This window comes from Ochotona princeps, chromosome 18, assembly GCF_030435755.1.
Source record: "Ochotona princeps isolate mOchPri1 chromosome 18, mOchPri1.hap1, whole genome shotgun sequence".
NCBI classification, from domain to species: Eukaryota; Metazoa; Chordata; class Mammalia; order Lagomorpha; family Ochotonidae; genus Ochotona; species Ochotona princeps.
This window is the reverse complement of record NC_080849.1, coordinates 13,158,126-13,177,749: the sequence shown is the minus strand read 5'-3', so window position 1 is coordinate 13,177,749 and position 19,624 is coordinate 13,158,126. Positions and strand designations below refer to the sequence as shown.

Below are 19,624 nucleotides of genomic sequence, written 5' to 3'. Positions count from 1 at the left end.
ATGGCGGCATACCCAACACAGGCAAGAGAGCCTGACCTGGTAAGACGATCATGATTTCCGTTCCCATCGCAGCCGGGTACGCCTGAAGATCCTGAGGTCAGGAGTGCAAATGGGAGGGACATGGGCTGTGGACAGACCCTGTACCAAGTCCTTGACAACACAGCTATGTGCAATACACAGATACACAAGTGACGTGAGGTGAGGTGGGCGCATCGCTAGCCGGCTACACAGAGCGTAGACTGACAAATGACACAGGCTCTCCCAGAGTCTGGTCAGAAACACTGTGTCAAAACCATTCCACAAGGACAGCGGGTGCTGCATGCGGAAGTTGCATAAGCTCTGCCAGCTGGGGTCAGGGGAGCTGCTGTGGTATTCGCCTGTGGAAGACCAAGTACTCCGGCCACATCACGTTGTCTTTTCTGCTGGGCTCCCAGGTCCTGGCTTCCTCGCTGCTGAGCAGCTCCCCTGCACTTTGCTCTTCCCCAGGCTCAGCCTCCTCTGTTTCTGGTTGTTGTTTTGGAGAGATTTCAGCCCCAGCATCTTGCAGTACTTGTTGCACTGGTGCAGGGCCTTGAACTGGTCGATGAAGGTCATGGAGCAGTTGCCTTTAAACCCTTTGTACCTGGGGGTTGGTGTGGGGAAAAAAAACCATGATTTTGTAAGAACAGAAAATGTTGCCAACTTAAAAAGGAAAAGAGAGAAAGAAATTTCGGAGATAAATAAAAGGAGGGGTACAGGGGAGCTTCCCACTTCGGAAGTACACAGGATTTTCTGAAATGTCATCCCTGTCTTTCATTTCTTGATGCTTATTCCTCACCCATTGGGCCAGCTATGTGCAAGACACTGCCCCCCAGGATTCTAGAAGGCTCACAGAACATTGCTGGCTTGGGGTTTGTCTGGCACTGGGAGCAGCCTGGACGAGAGCAGCTGTCTGAGCAGAGACAAGGTCAGAGAACCTGGGTGGAGCAGTCCCTGAGGCCAGCATTTCCCAAAATGTGTCAGGAGGAGCCACAGCCCCACATGATGCTTCAAGAAAACAGGTGTATGCCCTGGACACTCAAAACACTCACAGGCTCTTTGAAGATGCTACAAAATTCTCAGAGTAGTGATACCTCCCCAGCCATTAGCCCAGGTTTTCCCTAACTGTTTGGACAGTGGCACTCGTATTTTCACACGATACAGAGGTTTCTGCATGTTGCACAGAGCATGGCCACAGAACCATGTCTGTGTTGTCTAGGGAAGTACTCTGAGGTTGTCTGTGGGGCACCTTCTTTGGTTGAGTGACTCGGTCTTGACGGTCGCCTCAGCCCCCGGTTCTGACCACCACCCCCACCATGGGCCTGTCCACAAAGCCTGTGAGCAGCCTATCCTCTCTTCCTGCTTCCCCCAGTCTGTTTTTGCACTGTCACCTTGGGTGTTAAGTCCAATGATGTTCAAGAAGCTGCTGGAATGTTCTGTCCCTGTCCAGCTCTTTCTTCAGCTACAGGCTCCCTCTCCAACTCCTGCCCACTCTCTGCTCTTCTCACCCTGCTCCGGGCTCTCTGCCGAAGCCACTGTCTCCATGGAAACCAAGCCCTGGCACTTTCTTCACTGGCAACCACCCTGGCTAGAAAAAAAAAAAAAGAACATCAAGTTTCATTCTTTTGAGAAAAACAAGAGAGATGGGGACTGGAAGCCCTTTCCCTCTGCCCCAAGTTGGGCCTCTGGTGGCGCTGGTCAGGGTGTCCAGTCGGGCACCCCTACCTCGAGCAGTCTTCGCCAGGAGAGCAGAGGGGGGCGGGGCTTGTCTTGAGGTCACATGTGCCCTTTCTCAGCCCAGGCGAGATGTACAGTTCTGTCCTAATGACTTAAGCTGCAACCGAAGTGGAGGAGGGGATGCAGCGGGGGAGCCCCCACGTGAGAGTCACTCGCCATCTTAGCCCACGCCGCCAGTTCCTGAAGGTCACACTCCACCTGCAACTGGAAACGCTGGGGCCACGGGGCAGGCAGGGACAGCCGCGTGGAGGTACATCGGCGGCTCACACTGGCCAGGTTGTAAGACTGTAGCACCCAGCCAGCACCTGGACCAGGCCACGTGGACAGTGGTTCTAGGTTGCACCCCCCTTGTTGATAAGCTTGGGTAACTCCAGGGAGGGATCTGAGGCCCTCTGCAGCCCCTCCCTGCAGTCAGCCCCTCACTCTGCTTTTATGGGCTCTGTGCTTTGTCTGTATACCTGCACTTGTCTAGTTTAGAGACACAGTCGGGGACATGCAAGCACACAGCCACACACACATGTGCACACCCCCTCCCTTTTCTTTTTTTTTTTTTTTGTCTTTTAATTTTATTTTTCCATGATTTTTATAATAATACTTTCTCTTTTTTTATTAATTTCATTGCATTATGTGACACACTTTTTTATGCACTGGGATTCCCCCTGATCCTCCCCCCACCCCGGTGGATTGCTCCACCTTGTTGCATTTCCATAGTTCAAATTCAGTTGAGATTCTTTCATTGGAGGTTTTCACCAAGCATAAAATCCAGCATCTTATTGTCCTGGTAAGTTCAATGGCTTCTTGGTGAGACCATCTCTGGTCTGAAAGTAGAACCAGCAGAGTATCATCCCAATCAGGTAAAAAACCCAACATAATATTTACAACCATTTACAACATTATGGCATTAATTGACATGGTATTGATTAACCAATATGTTACTAGGGAAATGCAGGTTCTCAACCACAACCTGTGACTTCCTCATAGACATTTCAATTTTGGTTTATATTCAACCATGTTCTATATACCTTAAAATGGCTATAGATTGCTATTCAGCTGTCTCTTGTCTATTTTAATGTTAGTATTTAGCATTTTATAGCATTGAAGCATGATTTTGCTGAACCTGGTTGTTTTTCGGGTAGTCTAACTCTATAACTTTAACAGGACATATGTCAACAGTTTAGGTGAACGTTTTTGGGAGGGGTGTGCAGAGAAATCTTTATCATCCCAGACAGGAGTAACTGATCTTTGTGTCCCACCCAGTGAGTTATAAGTGCATCCCGGCTGACCGCTTCCTGTCTGTTTCTAAGCTTTCCTAGTTGTTCTCTGTCTATCTATTCTAGTTTGTTTGTTCATTTGTTTGTTTGTTATGAGGGGTTTCTGATGGTCCTTACGAAAGAGGGTGGGGACCCAAAGTTGGAAGCAGGCAAGGGCCAGAGAAAGTCCTCTCCCTAGTTCCGAAGGAAGTTTACTGTTCTTCTGTTTCTGTGGACCGGTGGAGCAGGGGGACAGGAGGAGGCTTGTATCCCAACCCTGAAGACTCCCAGAGCCTCACCAAGGACTATCAGTACGAGCACTGAGGACTACATCCCTACTGCCAAGGAGACCACGGGGGAAATGGAGTGCCTTCAGAGGCCAAGAACTCTGAGGTCACCTACCCCCATTTGGATCTACAATGTGGGATGGAAGAAGCCCAAATCCTGCCTTGCATGATCCAGGGTCATTGGAACGACACCCGCTCCCTTTTCTCACTGCCTTCCAGACATTCCCGGCTCCTACTGACAGACGTGTAGGGTCCCCAGCATCTTCACAGCTCCTCCCCACCACCCACTGCACTTCAACTATCCTGAAAAGTATTTCCTTACTGTTTTCTGGGGCTGTCCTGCAGGGGGCAATCTCGAGTTCTTTCAGTGTCCACTCTTGGCAGTTGCTGAATGGCAAATGACAGGTCCTGGAAACAGGCTGGTGGGAGGAAACCCAGGAGGACCATATCTCGAAGCTCTCCATTTTGAGGCTTTTGGGCTAAGGCTGTTCCCATCCTGTGGGAAGTGTGTGTCCTTGTGGGCTCTGTGGAGCCCAGGACACCCCTGACCACACACTAGGTTCTGGCCGGTCACATCAGCCACGCAGTCATCACCATGACCACTGTCTTCTCAGACTTGCTGGGTGGCAAAGACTGGCCTGGTGGCTTGGCCAGTGGGCAGCACACTGCAGCACACACCTGACTGGCTTAAACTGAGGAGCAGGCTGCCTTCCAGGGTCGGGGGCGGTGGTGGCAGGCCAGGGAGGTAGCTCTTTGGGGTGAAGAAGTGCCTGTCTGTGAGAATGACGCCCAGCAGCCTGGCGCAGGTGAGTGGGCACAAAGCCCTGCTGTCAGGTGCACTTAGAGGAAGCTGGGAAACGGTTCCAAAGTCCCTCAGTTGCTGCCCCTGCAGCGCTTGTGACAGTCAGCTGAGCCCTTTGTCCTCTGCCAGCTTTCTAACACTCAGCCACCAAGGAGTGTTTCTGAAAACGCAACTGCAGGGTTCCCTCCCGTGGGTTGGTCTCTTTCTCTCTCTCTCGGCCCTCCTCCTACAGGCACGGTGCAGGACTTGTTGCTGGTTCAGCCACCAAGTGGCTGTCATCCCCTACATCCACCCACAGGTACCCCAAGGACTGCCCAGGAGCCAGATGTTGGCCTTGAAGGCAGAAACTTCTCTGTGGAACTCAGTGTGGCTCTCTATAGGAGTGTATTTTAACCCTTCCTCCTTTCCATGGCTGGGACGCCCAGAGCTGAGCCTTCTCTCTGCCGTCTGCCCGGCTGGGGAGGCCCTCATCATCCCACACCCACCCCTGTTTAGGGCACATGATTCTACCCAGAGTCTGTTGAACTTGGTTTCCATGCCAGGGATACCTGGCACGTGCCATGCATCTTCTAGCCTTGTCTCTTTTCCTGTAGGGACTGCAAAGCCAGGGCAGGCTGGCGGCTGCCCTAGGGGAAGGCTGTGTGACCATGTATATCTGTCATCTTTAAGCCCATCTGCTCAGGGTACTTCCCTTTGTTTGCCTTCAAAGACTTGAAATTGCCGTTTTGGGGCGGGGGGGGGGGGTGGGGGGCGGGGGGGAAGATTACAGAGCAAAAGTGTTTGCTCTGGTGCCCCCTGGTGGCTGGACGCAATCCTGCCATCTGTTCTGGGATTTCTCCTGCGCCTGTTTGCTCCATGAACTTGAGTATTTCCTACACGTTTTTCTTTAGATTGGTTTGGGTTTGGTTTGTGATTATAAGCCTAGGGGCCTTTTGGCTCTTTCTCAGACCACTGTAGATGGCTGATCAATTCAAATCAGAAATGAGTTTGATGTTCCAGTTATGATATCAGAGAGGCAAACAAGATTTGTTACTTGAAATTTGTGTACTCAACACTGCCAAAGGATGAAGGGTGTTGAGGTACAGGGCTGGGTTTCTCGACTCGAATGTACCTGTTCTAAGACTCTTAACACTAAGTACTAAGTGACAACAGCCCTCCAACTTCCTTTATATGATCACAGGTACCTTCACCTCCCAAATCACATCACAACCTTGGAGCTCATTAAACCAGTGAATTGAATTGGGTACACTCATCGGCACCCAAAGCACAGAACACTTCTGCCTACGGCTTTGCTTGCAGCCAACGGCTGCCCGGCTCCAGCCTGCCCTTCTATCCCACATGAGTGGAGCTGGCAAAAAAGGATGGGGACATGTGCGGCCAGCTGTGCTTCCTCTGTCTCCTCTGCAGAGAGCTCTGGGAGGTGCACTCTGCGCCCTCTTACGCCTGCTCCTCGTCCTGCGCCCTGGGCTTCTCCCTTCCTGTCTGTGGAGTGCCCTTGAGTTGGAGCGGTTTCCAAGTCTGTTGCTGTTGCTTTCATTCTGTCCAGCAGGCTGGCTGGCACAAGCGTTGCTTGGCTGGCACCAGGGATCTGTTCCTTCACCTCCAGGCCTTCGGTTGCAGGTGCTGGCTGGCAAGGAGTTGCCCCCTGCCCTGCAGTGACAGCACTGTTAGCATCTCCTCAGGAGCACGAGGTTTCTGAGGAGTCTCCAAGAGGCCTCCCTGATGCCCCAGCCTCTACTTAATGAAGTCCTCCCTTAAATGTCTTCAATGGAAAAGTTGAAAATATAGAAAAGAGGACCTGACGGGCTCTCCCGGGGCTGCAGTTCCCTTCCCTGCCCTGCGTACTCCTTGGCTGGAGAGTAGTGGGTAAGTCACACTCAGGCATTCAAGGCCCTGGCCTCCAGCCGGCAGCTCCTCTAATGCATGCTGGGCAGCTGTCCCAGGCCAGTGAAGTCACATTAAAGTGACGAACAAAACCAAGGGATTGAATTTCTTTTGAAATTAGGAGGAAAAAAATGGACCACTTAAAGCTCTCAGCTGGACTGACTGGGCTCCTGGAAGCACTTGACTCATTTCCAAGAGAAGTCTTCAATCATCCTGCTCTTGAGTTCTCCATGAATTTGGGGAGTCCTTGGTCCCAAAATGGCAGTGTGCGATTTACTTGTTCTGGCATCAGGCTGAGGCATGGCTCACCGAGAGCTTCTGGAACTAGAAGTAGATTCCCTGGGTTGGTGCGGGGAGGTGGGGGTGGCATTCCTCGGGGCAGAAGCATGTCTCCTGCTTCTGTAGATGAGTGACTGGAGCACTTCTCACATGCCCGGTGGCACAGCTGGTGCCATGGGAAGCCAGATGTAAACCAGGGCCGGCTCATGCTGAATTGACAGTTTTCTGCACAGAACCCTCCAGGGACAGGCTACATATCATGTATCTTCTCATTTGTCCAGGACAGATGCTAAACCAGCTAGGAAGCAAGGACATCAGCAGGTGCAACATGGTCACCCTCATCACTGTAACACTGTAACACCCTGTAACACTCCAAAGCAGCGCCACCATCAGGAGACACCAGGAGAGTGGCAGGACCAAGATCGGAGCTGAGTCGTTGGAAGCATGTCCTCCCCACTCCAGGACAACACAGCCCCTCCCAGTGTGCTGTCATCACAAGGCCATGACCCCTGAAGTGTGCAGCAGGGTTCAGCACGGCGAGTGAAGATGGTGCCAGTACAGCACCGTGTTATTGCTGAGTAGCTTTTCAAAGAAAAGCCACGTCGGGAAAATATCCAAAGTACTGTGGAACCAAGCAGCGAGGGCCTCCCAGCCCCAGCATATTGATCTGGAGTAAAAAATGGTTCCCTTTCCACTTTTTGCTAATCCCTCTGCTTCTTTCCCATCCTTCATTAAAGTAAATTAGCATATTTGTGAGAGCATTGCAGGTGCTCGTGGTCTGAAATAACCAAGTGAGGCAGCCCCAAACCCTGTTTGTATTTTGTGTATTTCTGCTCTGACATCTGCAGCCTCTCTCAGCCTGCACAGACGGCCCCTCAGGGCGCGCCAGGTCCCAGACAGACCAAAGGCTTGCTTCCAGATTGCCTTTCAATGCAGAACATCCAACTGCCTCCCCCTTTGGGTTCTCCACTCTGCCACTCTGCCTCAGACCATCACCCCAGGACAGGCCCCAGACAACCAGAGACACTCGCTAAGCCCCAGAGCCAGCTGAAAATCTGGTTGCCAGCCTGTCCAATCCTGTGTGCCTTGCCTTTCCCATTCCTTCCCAAGGACACCACACTGCAGGGTCCTGCCAGTATTGTACCCTCACTTCCTCTGCCCTCTGAGGACCCTGGTGCTTCCCTAGACAGCCCCACCTCCACCCACGGTGTGTGATGCCCTCTCCTCCAGGAAGCTTAAGGTCCCAAACTGTCTTCTCAGTGGCCATTGTAGAACCAGCTTTTCACGACTGTAACTGAAATTCTTGAGAGGAGTAACTTAGAGGAGAGGAAGCTGCGTGTGGGCTCACGGTTTAGGAGATTCACAGGCCAAGGTCAGGAAGCCCTGCTGAGGCTTGAAGACAGCACAGGGAAGCCCCCTCCGTCCCGCTCCCTCCAATCCCCGCCGCCTAGGGAGTCAGAGAGCAGAGAGCTGCTGGACTCAACTCTGCTTAAATACCCAACTCTGCCTTCCAAAGACACCCCTCACCAGCCTAAAGACCCCTCGGGGAGCCACTTCCTTGATGCTGTAATTTGATCAGGTCTGGACCATTAATCTCTCAAGTACTAACAGAAAAGTTGAGGGACCAAGACCTCCAACACATCAGTCTTTGAGGAACATCCTCAAATCACAGCAGCCCTCTTCTGACCTGCTGACCGACACCCGAGCAGCATGAGCACCCACCCTATCAAACGTCCCCTTTCCCTCCCACTTGGGATGCAGCGTGAGCCATGGAAGGCAAACGTAATAGAATCCCATTGTCACCAAAAGCCACAGTGGTGTTCTCCTTAGCGGTGACAAGGCAAAGGCAATGAGAAGGGAAAGGTGTTCTAAGATGCTCACTGGGCTTAGTCCATGGGTTGAAGTCCTGGTCCTACTCTTGCTTTTGGCTTCCTGCTAATGCAGACCCTGGGAAGCGGCAGGGGATGGCAAAGGCCGGAGCCCCTGGACTGGGCTCCTGGCTTCAGTCTGCCCCAACTCTACTCCTGGCAGGTGTCTGAGGAGTGACGCACTGAATGGGAGTCTGTCTCTTCTCCTCTTTGCTCTCTCACACTAATGTTTTGAAAAGAAACCAGGTAAAAAGTCATCATAATGTCACCAGGGCATGGCTCATCCCAAACAAGATAAAGCACGCCCCACACTAAGTAAGAAGAGATCCATCGGCAGCAGCCGAGCCTATAAGCAGCCTCCGTGGGAGCCTCTGCACAGCCTGAAGTGCTTGGGGGAAAAAAGTACTTTAAAAATATCCAAACTGAATTGACTATACTCGATTGCTATATATTTGTGTGTATACATATTCTTAAGAAGCTTCTTTTTTTTAAAAGATTTATTTTCTTTTTATTACAAAGTCAGATATACAGAGAGGAGAGAGAGAGGAAGTGGAGCTGCCGGGATTAGACCATGCAACCATATGGGATCCTGGCACGTTCAAGGTGAGGACCTTAGCCACTAGGCCACGCTGCCAGGCCCCTTAAGAAGCTTCTAATAGCAGAGGCTTTGGAAAGTGACCCACTGGCATACATTTGGCTCGGGTTGGGGGCAGACCAGGCTGAGTCAGTTCACGTCATCCACTGGCAAGTCCGAGTGCTGGAACTGTGTGGGGGCCTGGCCACGTTCGGTTGTAATAAAAACAGTACAAAACACAAAATGCAAAGGCGAAATGGCCTGTGCCAGTAGGGAATGCAGCACCTGACCAGCACACCTCCCACTGGTTTAGGTGAGGGACGAGTGTGTGATGGGCAGAGCCGGGAAGGGCTGCAATACTCATTGGTTCCAATGGAGGTCGGGGCTGAGAATAGAACCAACCCAGGGGTTACAACCACCAGCTGATCGGAGTGATGGACTGTGGCGGGCACTGTGGTTACTACTAGTACATGTAGGAGCCTGGACTGGGAACACCTCAAAGTTTCTTTGGGGATTCCCCTGAACAAAATGGAGGAATCAAAACATTAACCAAGAAAAGATGGAAGATGGAGTAGATCAATCAACCACCTCAGCTATATGTTTGCAGCGAAATACTGGACAAGGGGAAACTCTAAGACGGACTATGTCAATCAGTGGACTCTGCACCAGTCTCATCGTACCTGGACTGTTGCTGATGATATGTTGGAGCTTCTAATTGATCGAGGTGACGCTCTGTTGGCTCTGCCCTTAAACCTGAGAGGGCCTCCCTAAGAGGCTGTTGAACTTGACTGGACAGTGGGATGCTGGACTCTATGTATGGTGTGTGCTTGCAATGAGGGAATCCCAATGGAACTTGAGCTGTGGTTATGCATCAAGGTGAAGGAACTCACCATGGGGGAAGGGTTTGGGGTGAAGAGGGGAGAATCCCAGTACCTATGAAATTGTGTCATGTAATACAATGTAATTAATGAATAAATGAGTAGAGAAAGAAAAGAAGCTTCTACTAGCAAAGGTAGTGGTAAAGTGGAATCGTCCTAGTTGCAGACATTCCAGTAATGCCACCATTTTCCCCTGCGGTGCCCCTGCAAGTAATTAATCTTAAAATGTGCTCGTGAGAGTTCTTGTCTGTGCCAAAGGAAGGAAGCAAATGTGTCCCTCTGTGGGAACAAAGCCCATCATGTCTGATGGAAAGGAAAGACATGAATTGGACTTGGCCCAAGAGCATCTGTCATCTGCAGTGTGGACGGAGGCAGTCACTCCGCCCCTTGGCCTCCGTGTTGGGTGCCAGAAGCCCAGTGTCCGGTGACGCGTGCTTGAGTTTCGCCACTCACCCTTTGGCCAACGTAGCTATGCCGACGTCAGTTAACTTCATCCCCACGCCTGTAGGAAGAGCAAGAAAAGACTGATGTCACCTGGGACTCCTTAGCAGGTTCTCACCTACTGTTCACAGGGTACCCCCTGTGAAACATCCACTCTCCTCCTCCTCTCCACCACCAGGGGCCTCTTTGTGTTGAGGTCTCCGGCTTTCAGCCATGTACCCAGCTTTGGGAGGTGACAAGGGAGCAGGCAGACCCTGTCTGACGTCCCTGGCCCCAGCAGTGCCGCTGCAGCCCTGGAGCTGGCATCCCCAGGATGGAGGAGGGAGCCAGCTACTCTGTGATGAACATGAGGCCTGTTGCTTTCCATGAGCTCTGTGCTCCCTGCCCCCACCCTGACCTTCCCTTGGGACCTGGTGCTGGACCATGCCCCTTGCTGGAAGTGGAAGCTTATTGGTAAGCAGGGACAGCAGCCGTGGGCATGGGTTGAGATGGTCAACATGAACAGTGAGAAGGCTCAAGGTAATGTCAGCTGAGTTTGAAAATCAAGTTCAGGTATGCCATTTCCTGCCTCCAGCAAGACTCTTGTCCCACCCCAGAGAGATTCAGTCCCCAGGAAACTGCCGTGAGGTTTGGGCAGATGTTCCCCAGTGCCAGTGTCATGCCACTCTTAGTCCATGGCGTGACCTTTGACACCTGCCCCAGGTGCTGGTTAGGAGGCTTCCAAACCCAGAACAACCAAACTGCTCCCTTCCTGGGGAGTCTCCGCTTGCCCAACAAGCAGGGGCCAGGCAGCGGTGGCTGGGAACTGAGGCAGAGAATGGAGTTGAGAGAGTGGATGAGTCTGCCTTTTCCCATAGTTTCCTTCAGCACAGAGCACAGCCACTTGCCTGACTCTGCCCCCCGACCCTTGGCTCACTCCCTCGACCTCGCCTGGGTCTGGCAGGAAGGAGCAGTCCCCCCTTGTGGCGTCTGTAGAATGGAGATCATTGGCCATTGCTACAAGTCCTTGCCCAAACCAAGTAGCAATTCTGTACCTGTGTCCCAGGGGTGGTGGCTCTGGGTACTTGTCTTAATGCCATGGACCCCTCCTAAGACCTCACCCATGCTGCCCAGCAAATGATCTCTAAACACAGGGCACAGCACCCATGACGCCATCTCACTGCCAGACAGGGGGACCTGGACATTGTTGCCTCCTGTCTTGCCCCTTAATCTGGTCTCCCTGAAGCTAGTTTCTTGACTACTCCCAGGAAACCTGCCCACGGAGGAGCTACACAGTCTGAGGACCAGTCTGGGCTTGGGGGACTCGTCCAAAACCCATCCTGGGGGACTTCAGATCAGGGGCGACCAAGTTCCCTTCTTCATGGTGTTTTCTGAGACCCCGAGGGGGAAGGCTAAACACTTGGATTCAGCAATGTTTGCCTGGAACTGAGTGAAAATCTAGGACATGTTACTCTTCAGACATTGTGCCAGACAGAGGCAGGGAGCGCCATCTCTGCAGTGTGCCTGTGAGCTTAGCTCCACCTGCCACTCTTGGGGAGCCGGGGAGAATGTGAAAAGGCCGGTCGCAGTCGGTGGCGAATTTGTCTCATTTTTCCAAAGCTGCTAACCACTCATGCAAATGCAGAAACAGTGCTTATTACAGGGAGTATGCTTTTTAGAAACAAACAAAAAAGGACTTCAAATTGTAAAATCCCCTTTTGGACATCTTATCTCATGGAAAATTGTGCTTGTACATTAGAGCTCTGTGCTGCATAGATGCCTGGTTTTAAAAAGTCATTTGACAAAAGTCCTGGAACTGGGGGACTGCCCTCCTGTGTTTCTTATAATCGCCACTTGTCATTTCCAGTCTAGGGGAAAAAAGGATATAATTTTTAAAAAGAAATCCGTCTCTCTCAGAATAATAATTTGTCAGCAATTCAACCACCATCATTAAGAGTCACTAGATGAGAGTAATTTGTATTCCAGTGTGCAAGTGTCACACTGAGCTGGGGATGGCAGTGATCTACAGGTTGTTTCTGATGGAGGGCAAGGAGCTGGCAGCGTGAGATGCTGTCTCTAGGATTTGAGCCACTGGGTCTTTTGAGTGACAGGTCTCACCAGCGTGCAGGCCTCGGGTACAAAGCACAGGGGCACCTTCCTCCCCACCCCCATAGCTGAGCAAATGTAGCCAGGGAGGGACCGTGAGGGGGTCTAGATGTGAGATGGTGAAGTTTAGATTTGTTGGTTTTGATCCTAATTCCAGTGTCTCAGTAGAAATTTATGAAAAGCAGAGCTTGGAGGCTGGGTTGCTATTTCATGCCACGGAAACAGTGGCAATATGAAGATTCTCCCTGACCGCGGAGAGCAACTAAACAGCGTCGTTAAACACCACACTGCCCATAAAGCCACACGCACATTGTGAATAACGTGCAGATTGCACCATCTGCATCTGCTGGTGTGCCTAGAAGCCAAATGCATTGTGCATGAAGCCCCAGGGTGGCGTTTTTCTGGTAGAAGAGCAATATTTAAAGCCAAGTTAACTCTGAAGGAGAAAAGACACGGGGTGGGAAGGGGATATCAGCCATTGTCCTAGTGGAATAAATGATCAAAGCCCATATCTGTTGTTTGTGAGTGTGTGGCAGCCAAGCCCACAGAAAAGCGAGCAGCTTTGTTGGTCCCAGCAGCAGGAAGCTAAGTCCTGCCCGAGGACTTGGGGAGAGGGAATGAGACCCACATAGGAGACTGCCATAAAGGCCAAGGAGCCAAGTTCTTGCTAATTCACTAACTCAGGGTGTGGTGGGGAGAGCTTGGCGTTCAGCAAGTGTGGGTTGGCGTCTCAGACCCCTCTGCTGAGTGGCAGCAGGCAATTCCTCACTGTCTCTGAGCCTCAATATTCTCCTCTGTGAAGTGGGTGTCACATACCTTTTTGTGGGGTACTTCTGAAGGTAAAGAACAGGAAACGATGAGTGTGTACAAAAATGGGTGGAATAGAAGTAAGTCTGGGTGCTTGTTAATTGGGTTAGGCTACTGTCGTTTTCCTCTCTTAGGCCATGTGCTATGGTTATGTTGGATGTCTCCATAAGGCATAGCTGGGTGAAGGGGACACAGAGGCTCTCCGTAGGTTTTTAAATAAGGAGTTAAACAGAAATAGGCCATTTACTCCATGGCAATATGTTGGTAACCAATTCACTGTCCCACTCACTGCCTTCACTAACCCCTGTGCACCTGGACTCTGCCTCCACCACAGCTTGGCCAAGAGCTCTGATGGCGGGAGCCCCTGTCCCCATGTGCACATAGCAGGAGCAGCCTTATGTTGCAGCTTGTGGGAGTTGGTGGCTCAGTCTCCCCCGGGTGGAGGGGAGACACCTCGTCCCAAGCTCCTTACGGAAGCGGGAGCCCTAGCTGCCCACGCCAGTAACAGGGTGACCTTCCTTTTCCTGGTCACACTTCCCCTTCCTCCTGCTGGTGGCTTCTGGGTGGCTTCTCCCCTCTTGGAGAGCCATTTGGACTTCAATACTTGTCCTCAGGTGTTTCTCTGGGGGAACCCTTACCCTGACATCCTGGTTCCATACAAAGAGTGATATCCCTAAACAGTTGAGAACATTCTGAGAATTCATAAAGGGAGCTTAGAATTGAAGGCATCCTAAAGACCATTTCCATCACTTGAGAATGAATTGGTGTATCTGGATTTTCACCTGTATTTCTGAGCTTGTAACATAGAGGATTTGACACCAGTATTCATCTCTGGCTGCCAGTTATAATGGGACAGCATAATTGGCATGTATTATTATTAAGGTGAAGATTATTGCTCCATTTGGCTGGTCATTCAGGCTCCTCTGTTTAAACTAGTCTCTGATGAGCAACGCCTTCTCAGGGCAGAGGTTCTTCAAGTCCCCCAAGGGCATCTCCTGTCCTCCCGTCCCTCCCCAGGAACACCCCGGCCCACAGCATCCCTGGGCACTGGGCCCACTGTGCTCCTCACCCTGCATGTCTGTGACCAGGAGGCAGCCGCTGGTCTTCTGGTAGACCCAGTGCTGGAAAGTACAGCATTTCTGACCGGCCTCCGAGTCTCTTCTCAGGAAGTTGATTTCCTTCCCATCTCTGATGGAATACTTCACGAATTCTCCAATCAGCTCTTCCTCTACTGTTGCATAAGGGATGTTGTTCTCAGGCCGATGGATGAGGAAAATAGGAATGATCCTGGCAGGAAAAAGAACATGGACCTAGCTTGGGTTCTCAGATCCCAAGAGAGGCTTCTGGTGCTTTCTACCCTTCCCTGAGCGGTACAGAGCAGCAGACACGACCTAAGTTCCATCCAAGTTAGACCTGAAGTCCTGCAAGTGACCACTCAGGGGGTAGAAGGAGGTGTAGCTAGTTTCTCTTCATTCTTGGGGTTGTTTAGAGGTTTCTGCTTGGGGTGAAGTTGAGAATGAACTTCTTCCATATAATTATATCTTAATGACTTGTATCCTTCCACCCACCTACCCAGGCTTCCAACCTTCTTCCCAGCCATCCACTGCTTTGTCAACAGGTATTCATCCAGTGGCTTCTATGCATCAGACACTCTTCCACACAGTAGCAGGAAGGCCAATAAAGACTCTGCTTATGTGGAATTTAAATGAGAGACCCATCCAACAAACAACTCACTGTGCTGTACTAAGAGTTGACTGGAAAAACACAGCAGTAGAGAAGAGACTGGTTGCACAGGGGTGGGGAAAGGCTGTCAGGTCTCGGATGTACGACTGTTTCACTAATAATTCATTCACTGCCAACTGAATTATTTCGCACCTGTTCCTTTCGCCTCACATCACACACCCCTCCTGCACCAATCTCACGCTCAGCTTCCAGTTTTACTGTGAAAACTAAAGCAGTCAGAAGGCTCCCTCGTCAGTTGTTCGCTCTGCAGAATCATCCTTAAGAATACAGCGACCTGCAGTGACAAATGCACAGCACGAGGACCGTGGCCGTGCCAACTCCTGACTCACGGTGCCTCTCCAAGCTTGAGGCGGTGGTAGACTTGGTTTCTGATGGCTCTCCTACCCACCCCTCTTGAACCTCTCAAAGAGGCTTTCCATTCGAAGCTGCCTCTGTCCAGGGCGTGGCTGGCATGTTGCCAAAGCTGATGGTGTCTTCCCAGCCCTCAGGAGCCTGGGGCACGGCAGACGCCCAGCTCTGTCTGAAGACACCTTCTTGTGGCCCTCAGACACTCACTGCCCCCTACCCTTTTCTGCTTCATGGCTGCTTCTGTCACGTTCGCTGCTTCGCATCTGCTCCATCAGCTCTTCTCCCTCCGCACATGCTCCCTGGTGATCTCTTTGCTTGAAATACAGTTCATTTGCACATAGCTTCCACAGCGCGGTCTCCAGTTCTGATCTCTCCCTGGAACTGCCGGCTTGCGTTTCCAGTGATCCTCACCGCCTGCACTTGCTGTCCAATAGTATTTCCAGCTCTACATGAGACTGAAGGACTCACTTGCCTCACCCTCCACACCTGTAGCACTGCAGTGACTGGAAACTCTCACCACCCCTTCCCCCCAACTCTAGTCACTCAGCCAACATCTGAATAGCTTGGGTCAGAATCATGAAGACTTACAGGGGAGCAGAGGTGAATGAGGGACACACCTTGCCTTCCAGGGGCAACCTTTGGGGCAGGAGCATGAGGAGCACTATCTGCACTTTCTAGATCAGGTGAGGCCTGAATGGAGTCAAGGAAGCTAAGCAAGAAATGATTTTGCAGAGAGCAGGGCTCAGGGAGAAGCGCTCCAACATCCTCATCCCCTGTTCTTATTGTGCCCCATAGCCTGGTCTTCTCCCACCCACACACAAGCTCATGCCAACCTTACTGCCTGGCCTGGCATCCCCAGTCTGCCAAGAATGAACCATCATTGGTTCTACCCCAGTGATGTGGCCATCCACTCCCCAAGCACAGTTACCCCAGCTCAAAGCAGTATGGGATGTCATGACTGGCTATTCCCAAGGCAAGGAGTAGACCCCAGCACAGCCCGCAGAAGGCTCTGCCCATGTCCTCCCTGCACTACTCGCTGCTGGAGAAGTTGAACACAGAGTGTGTTGGCAACACTTGCCTGTGTCCAGCTCAATGCCGGCTCCTTGCAGCCCACAAGCTCAGAATGATATTTACAAAGCAATGCTATGGTCAACCTGATTGTGGTCAGCACTGGACCCTAATACAGCCAAATCTGATTTGAAAGATTTGATGATTCTCATTAGTGAAGGTATGTAACCAAAAGGTGTTATCCCCTTTTGAAATTCATCCATTAAGATGTGTAGATATTAATTTCCTGTTGTTATGTAAGTCTCTACCTAATCATTTTGATTTTACATCTTGGCCTACATAGTTGGCCCTCTGCAAAACCACTTTGCTGCCTCCTGATCTCTTGTCCCCTCTGGGTTAGAGTCCCTCTCTGTCCCCCCCACTTTTTTTGTCCCTTAGTTTACAAACAGGCTCATATCTCCCCTCTGTTAAAAACAGCCAGCATCACCTTCCTTGGATGATTTGCACTCAAGTGTCATTCCAATTCCCCTGATTACCCTCCCTTAGTAGAAAGCTCCTGGGTTCACAACCCCTCACCCCACTGCCCTCCTTGACCCATTGCCCCGAGTCAACAAAGCTGTGTCTTCCTCCCTTGGCCCCTCTTGCTGGACCCAGACTCCCTGCCATCCTTCTGCAGTGTCTGGTTATGACATTAGCACCCAGGCTGCCTGCCGTGGCCCTGCATTTGTTTCTTGGCATTTGCTGACACCTGCTTCTCTGAGCATCTCAAAGCTGCATCCTTGGCCCTTTCTTCTCATTTCACAGCCTCTGCCCTGTGTCTCTACAGTGTCCACAGCTACAGCTACCATTTCTGTCCATGGCTCCAGGGCTGCAGTGTGACAGTCACATGTCCGCAGCAGCGTGAAGCCCCTTGGAAACGATGCTCTAAGACTCAGACCCTCACTGAGCCACACGTGCTCTGCATCTCTGAGCACAGCATCATCTCCCTAGTCGGTATTCCACCTTCACACCCTGCTGAATGTCATGTAAGGCCTTTCTCCCTCTCCTACTCCCAGCTCTGGACTTGGTTCCTCACCCCATCCCTTTCTTTGGCTTTGGTGACCACTTTTGGACTAATGCCATCATGCCCAGTCCTTTAGCATCCACTGCTACTAGGCAGATAGCTCTAAGCTCCCCCACACACACACCTGCCTGCTGCCCAAAGTCTGTGCCACATACAGCTTCTGGTTCACCCCTGCAACTTTCTCCCTACAGTTGAAAGAGCCAGGCCAGGCTCATTAGCCGAGCACTGTGAGGTCTCTGCATCCTGGCACCTGTTGTCCCTCTGGCTTCTTTTTCTGCTTCTTCTTTTGTGTCCTGCCAGCACTCTGAACACACCAAACCTTTTCCATTTCCTTCAAAACCACCCTTCATGGCTCTATGCCTTTGAACATGCTGTTTCTTTTGCCAGCACTTCTCTGCACTTGTTCCCCTTCTCACAAGCTCTTACTCATTCTTTAGCATCCTCCTCTTAGAAGTCTTTCTTGGTTCTCTACCTCCTTTGTACCCTGTAATTCCTAGTACTTAATACCGTAGCGTTGCTTTTCAACATTTTGTTTGACTTCTCGTCTACTCCTGCTGGATGTGAAGAAGAGCATCCCACATTTCCTTTTCCTTTGGATTCTTTCAGTGCCATTCCAGAATAGAAGCAAAGCCTGGCACATAATAAATGCTCAAGAAGACTTTGGTTAAAAATAGTGAATGAACACATTTACATCCATTTCTTGATCGCAGGGCTAATGACATACAATGTTTGGAATTCCCTACCAACTTGCCCTATGTTCAAAGGATCAGAAAGGAGACTTTGGGGAGTGGTTGAAGGGCAAAGTCAAGGGACACAGTCCCAAGTACACACCAGCCAAAGCCACTATGTTGAGAGGAGGTGCTCAGTGCCGGTCTCCCATGTAAACCCTGCAAAGAGCCGGTAAGTGAGAAGTTCTCGCCAGAATCACAGGCTTGGGACTACAACCCTGAAGGGTAGAAACATCACCTTCACTGTAATGGTCAGATCCAAACTTTAGAAAAGTCACGAGGGCACTGGGGCTAGAGATGGGTCCTGTTGCCACCAGTGTGGGTACAGTTTGCTGTGCTCATGTGTAAGGACTGTCTCTCTGACCACTGTGGGCTATGCTTCTCTCAGGAAGTGAGGGAAGGTACACACAGGTGTTAGCCCAAGTGCCAGCTGGCTGGGAAGATGCTGCTTCTATTAGAACAAATACAGCCATAAAGGGACAAAGGATATGAAACTCAACTGAATTTACAAGATGCAAAATGCAGCACTTCCAAGAAATTACATGGTCCTTCCTCCCACCCCCTCTTTTAGACTCAGCATCTTCCACTCCCTCCCCCAGACTCTTGCCCTGGCCTGTTTATCCTCCGCTGCTTGTGGCAAGAGTTATTTTGAAACAGTGTGGGAAGCCTCTGGCTCCATGGACAGGGTGGCAGGAGCTTGCTCACAGCAGGCTATGACAACACCCCTTCTGGAAGCTGGCCCATGCACAGACACAAAGCAGCCAGCTCCGCCAGTACCAGTGAGCTCATTACCAGTTGGCTAAAGTGTTCTCTCTGCATTGAGGATGAAAGCACTTTGTGTGCTGCTAAAGCAATTTCAAGCGTTGTCCAGATGGCTCTGGGCCTGTCCTTGTGCCCCTGACGTTGGCCTAGCGGCCCAGGCGTCACCTGTAGAGCTTTTTCATTTGGCAGGTTTCAGGGCATCATGTACCCCCTCACTCCCACCAGGAACCTCTGAGGACCCCTTCCAGCCATGGTCAGGCTCTGCCTGGGACCTTATTCACTCTGCAGCCCTCGGTGGGGGAAAACAAGAACAGGACATAGGCATTATTCTGCTTCTCAATTAGGCTTGGCCTCTGCCAGGACCATTTGCATAGATAGTGTAGTCCCATTCATATTCATGAATTCAGAAACAGAAGCTGCTCCAGCAGAGTGTTTTCAGGAACCCCACCTCCATGGAGCAGAATCACAGGCCAGCTTCAGAGTCCATGGGGACAGCCTGGGTCTCTGGGCTCCATCTCTAGGTGCAGGTATTCAACCATGGGGCCTTCAGAGAAGGCGGGTGTGTGCGGGCCAGCGCAGCTCTAGCTCTTGCTCTCTCTGTCTCCCTGTCTCTTATTCCTTCCCTTTCTCAGTGTGTGCGTGTACTAGGGATGTGCGAGATCAGCTGAGAGTGTGTGTATTTGTGAATGTGTGTGTGTTTGGGAACTGAGGAGTATTCTGATTTTGGTGCCATGAACGTGACATCAGGCCCAGATGTCCCTCTGAGCAACAGTCTCCTCCATATACTTTTACCATTCCTTTGCTCACCATGTCGCTGCGGTCAAGAGGGAAAAGGTGTTTCAGCCAGAAACTGTCCCAGTCTATCTTTTGTGATGCTCTTACCCTTCTGTGATGCTGAGGTCCCTCACCCATCAGCCCCTGTGGCCCTCAGGGACAGTCTAAGTCCTGAGATCAACCCTTATGTTCATGACTTTGTATTATTTCAATCAGAAAATGCTCAAAATAGCAGACAGTCAAGCTACCCAAAGCTTGGATCTGTGCCTGTCAGTGGGTGCTGGGTGA

The 19,624-nt window shown here is 51.1% G+C and overlaps 1 protein-coding gene across 1 annotated transcript in view; it reads right to left on the bottom strand.

The window, feature by feature from the left end:
- Window positions 1-340: 340 nt before the first annotated feature.
- The window catches only part of ALPK2 (alpha kinase 2), a 97,321-nt gene continuing 78,037 nt past the window's right edge, over window positions 341-19,624 (bottom strand). The window contains exons 11-13 of the mRNA XM_058676766.1: window positions 13,980-14,197; window positions 10,031-10,079; window positions 341-622 (exon numbers count right to left, since the gene is read on the bottom strand). Of these exons, the coding sequence (XP_058532749.1) occupies window positions 406-622; window positions 10,031-10,079; window positions 13,980-14,197 (484 nt within the window). The 3' untranslated portion in view covers window positions 341-405. The remainder of the gene's footprint in view (window positions 623-10,030; window positions 10,080-13,979; window positions 14,198-19,624) is intronic.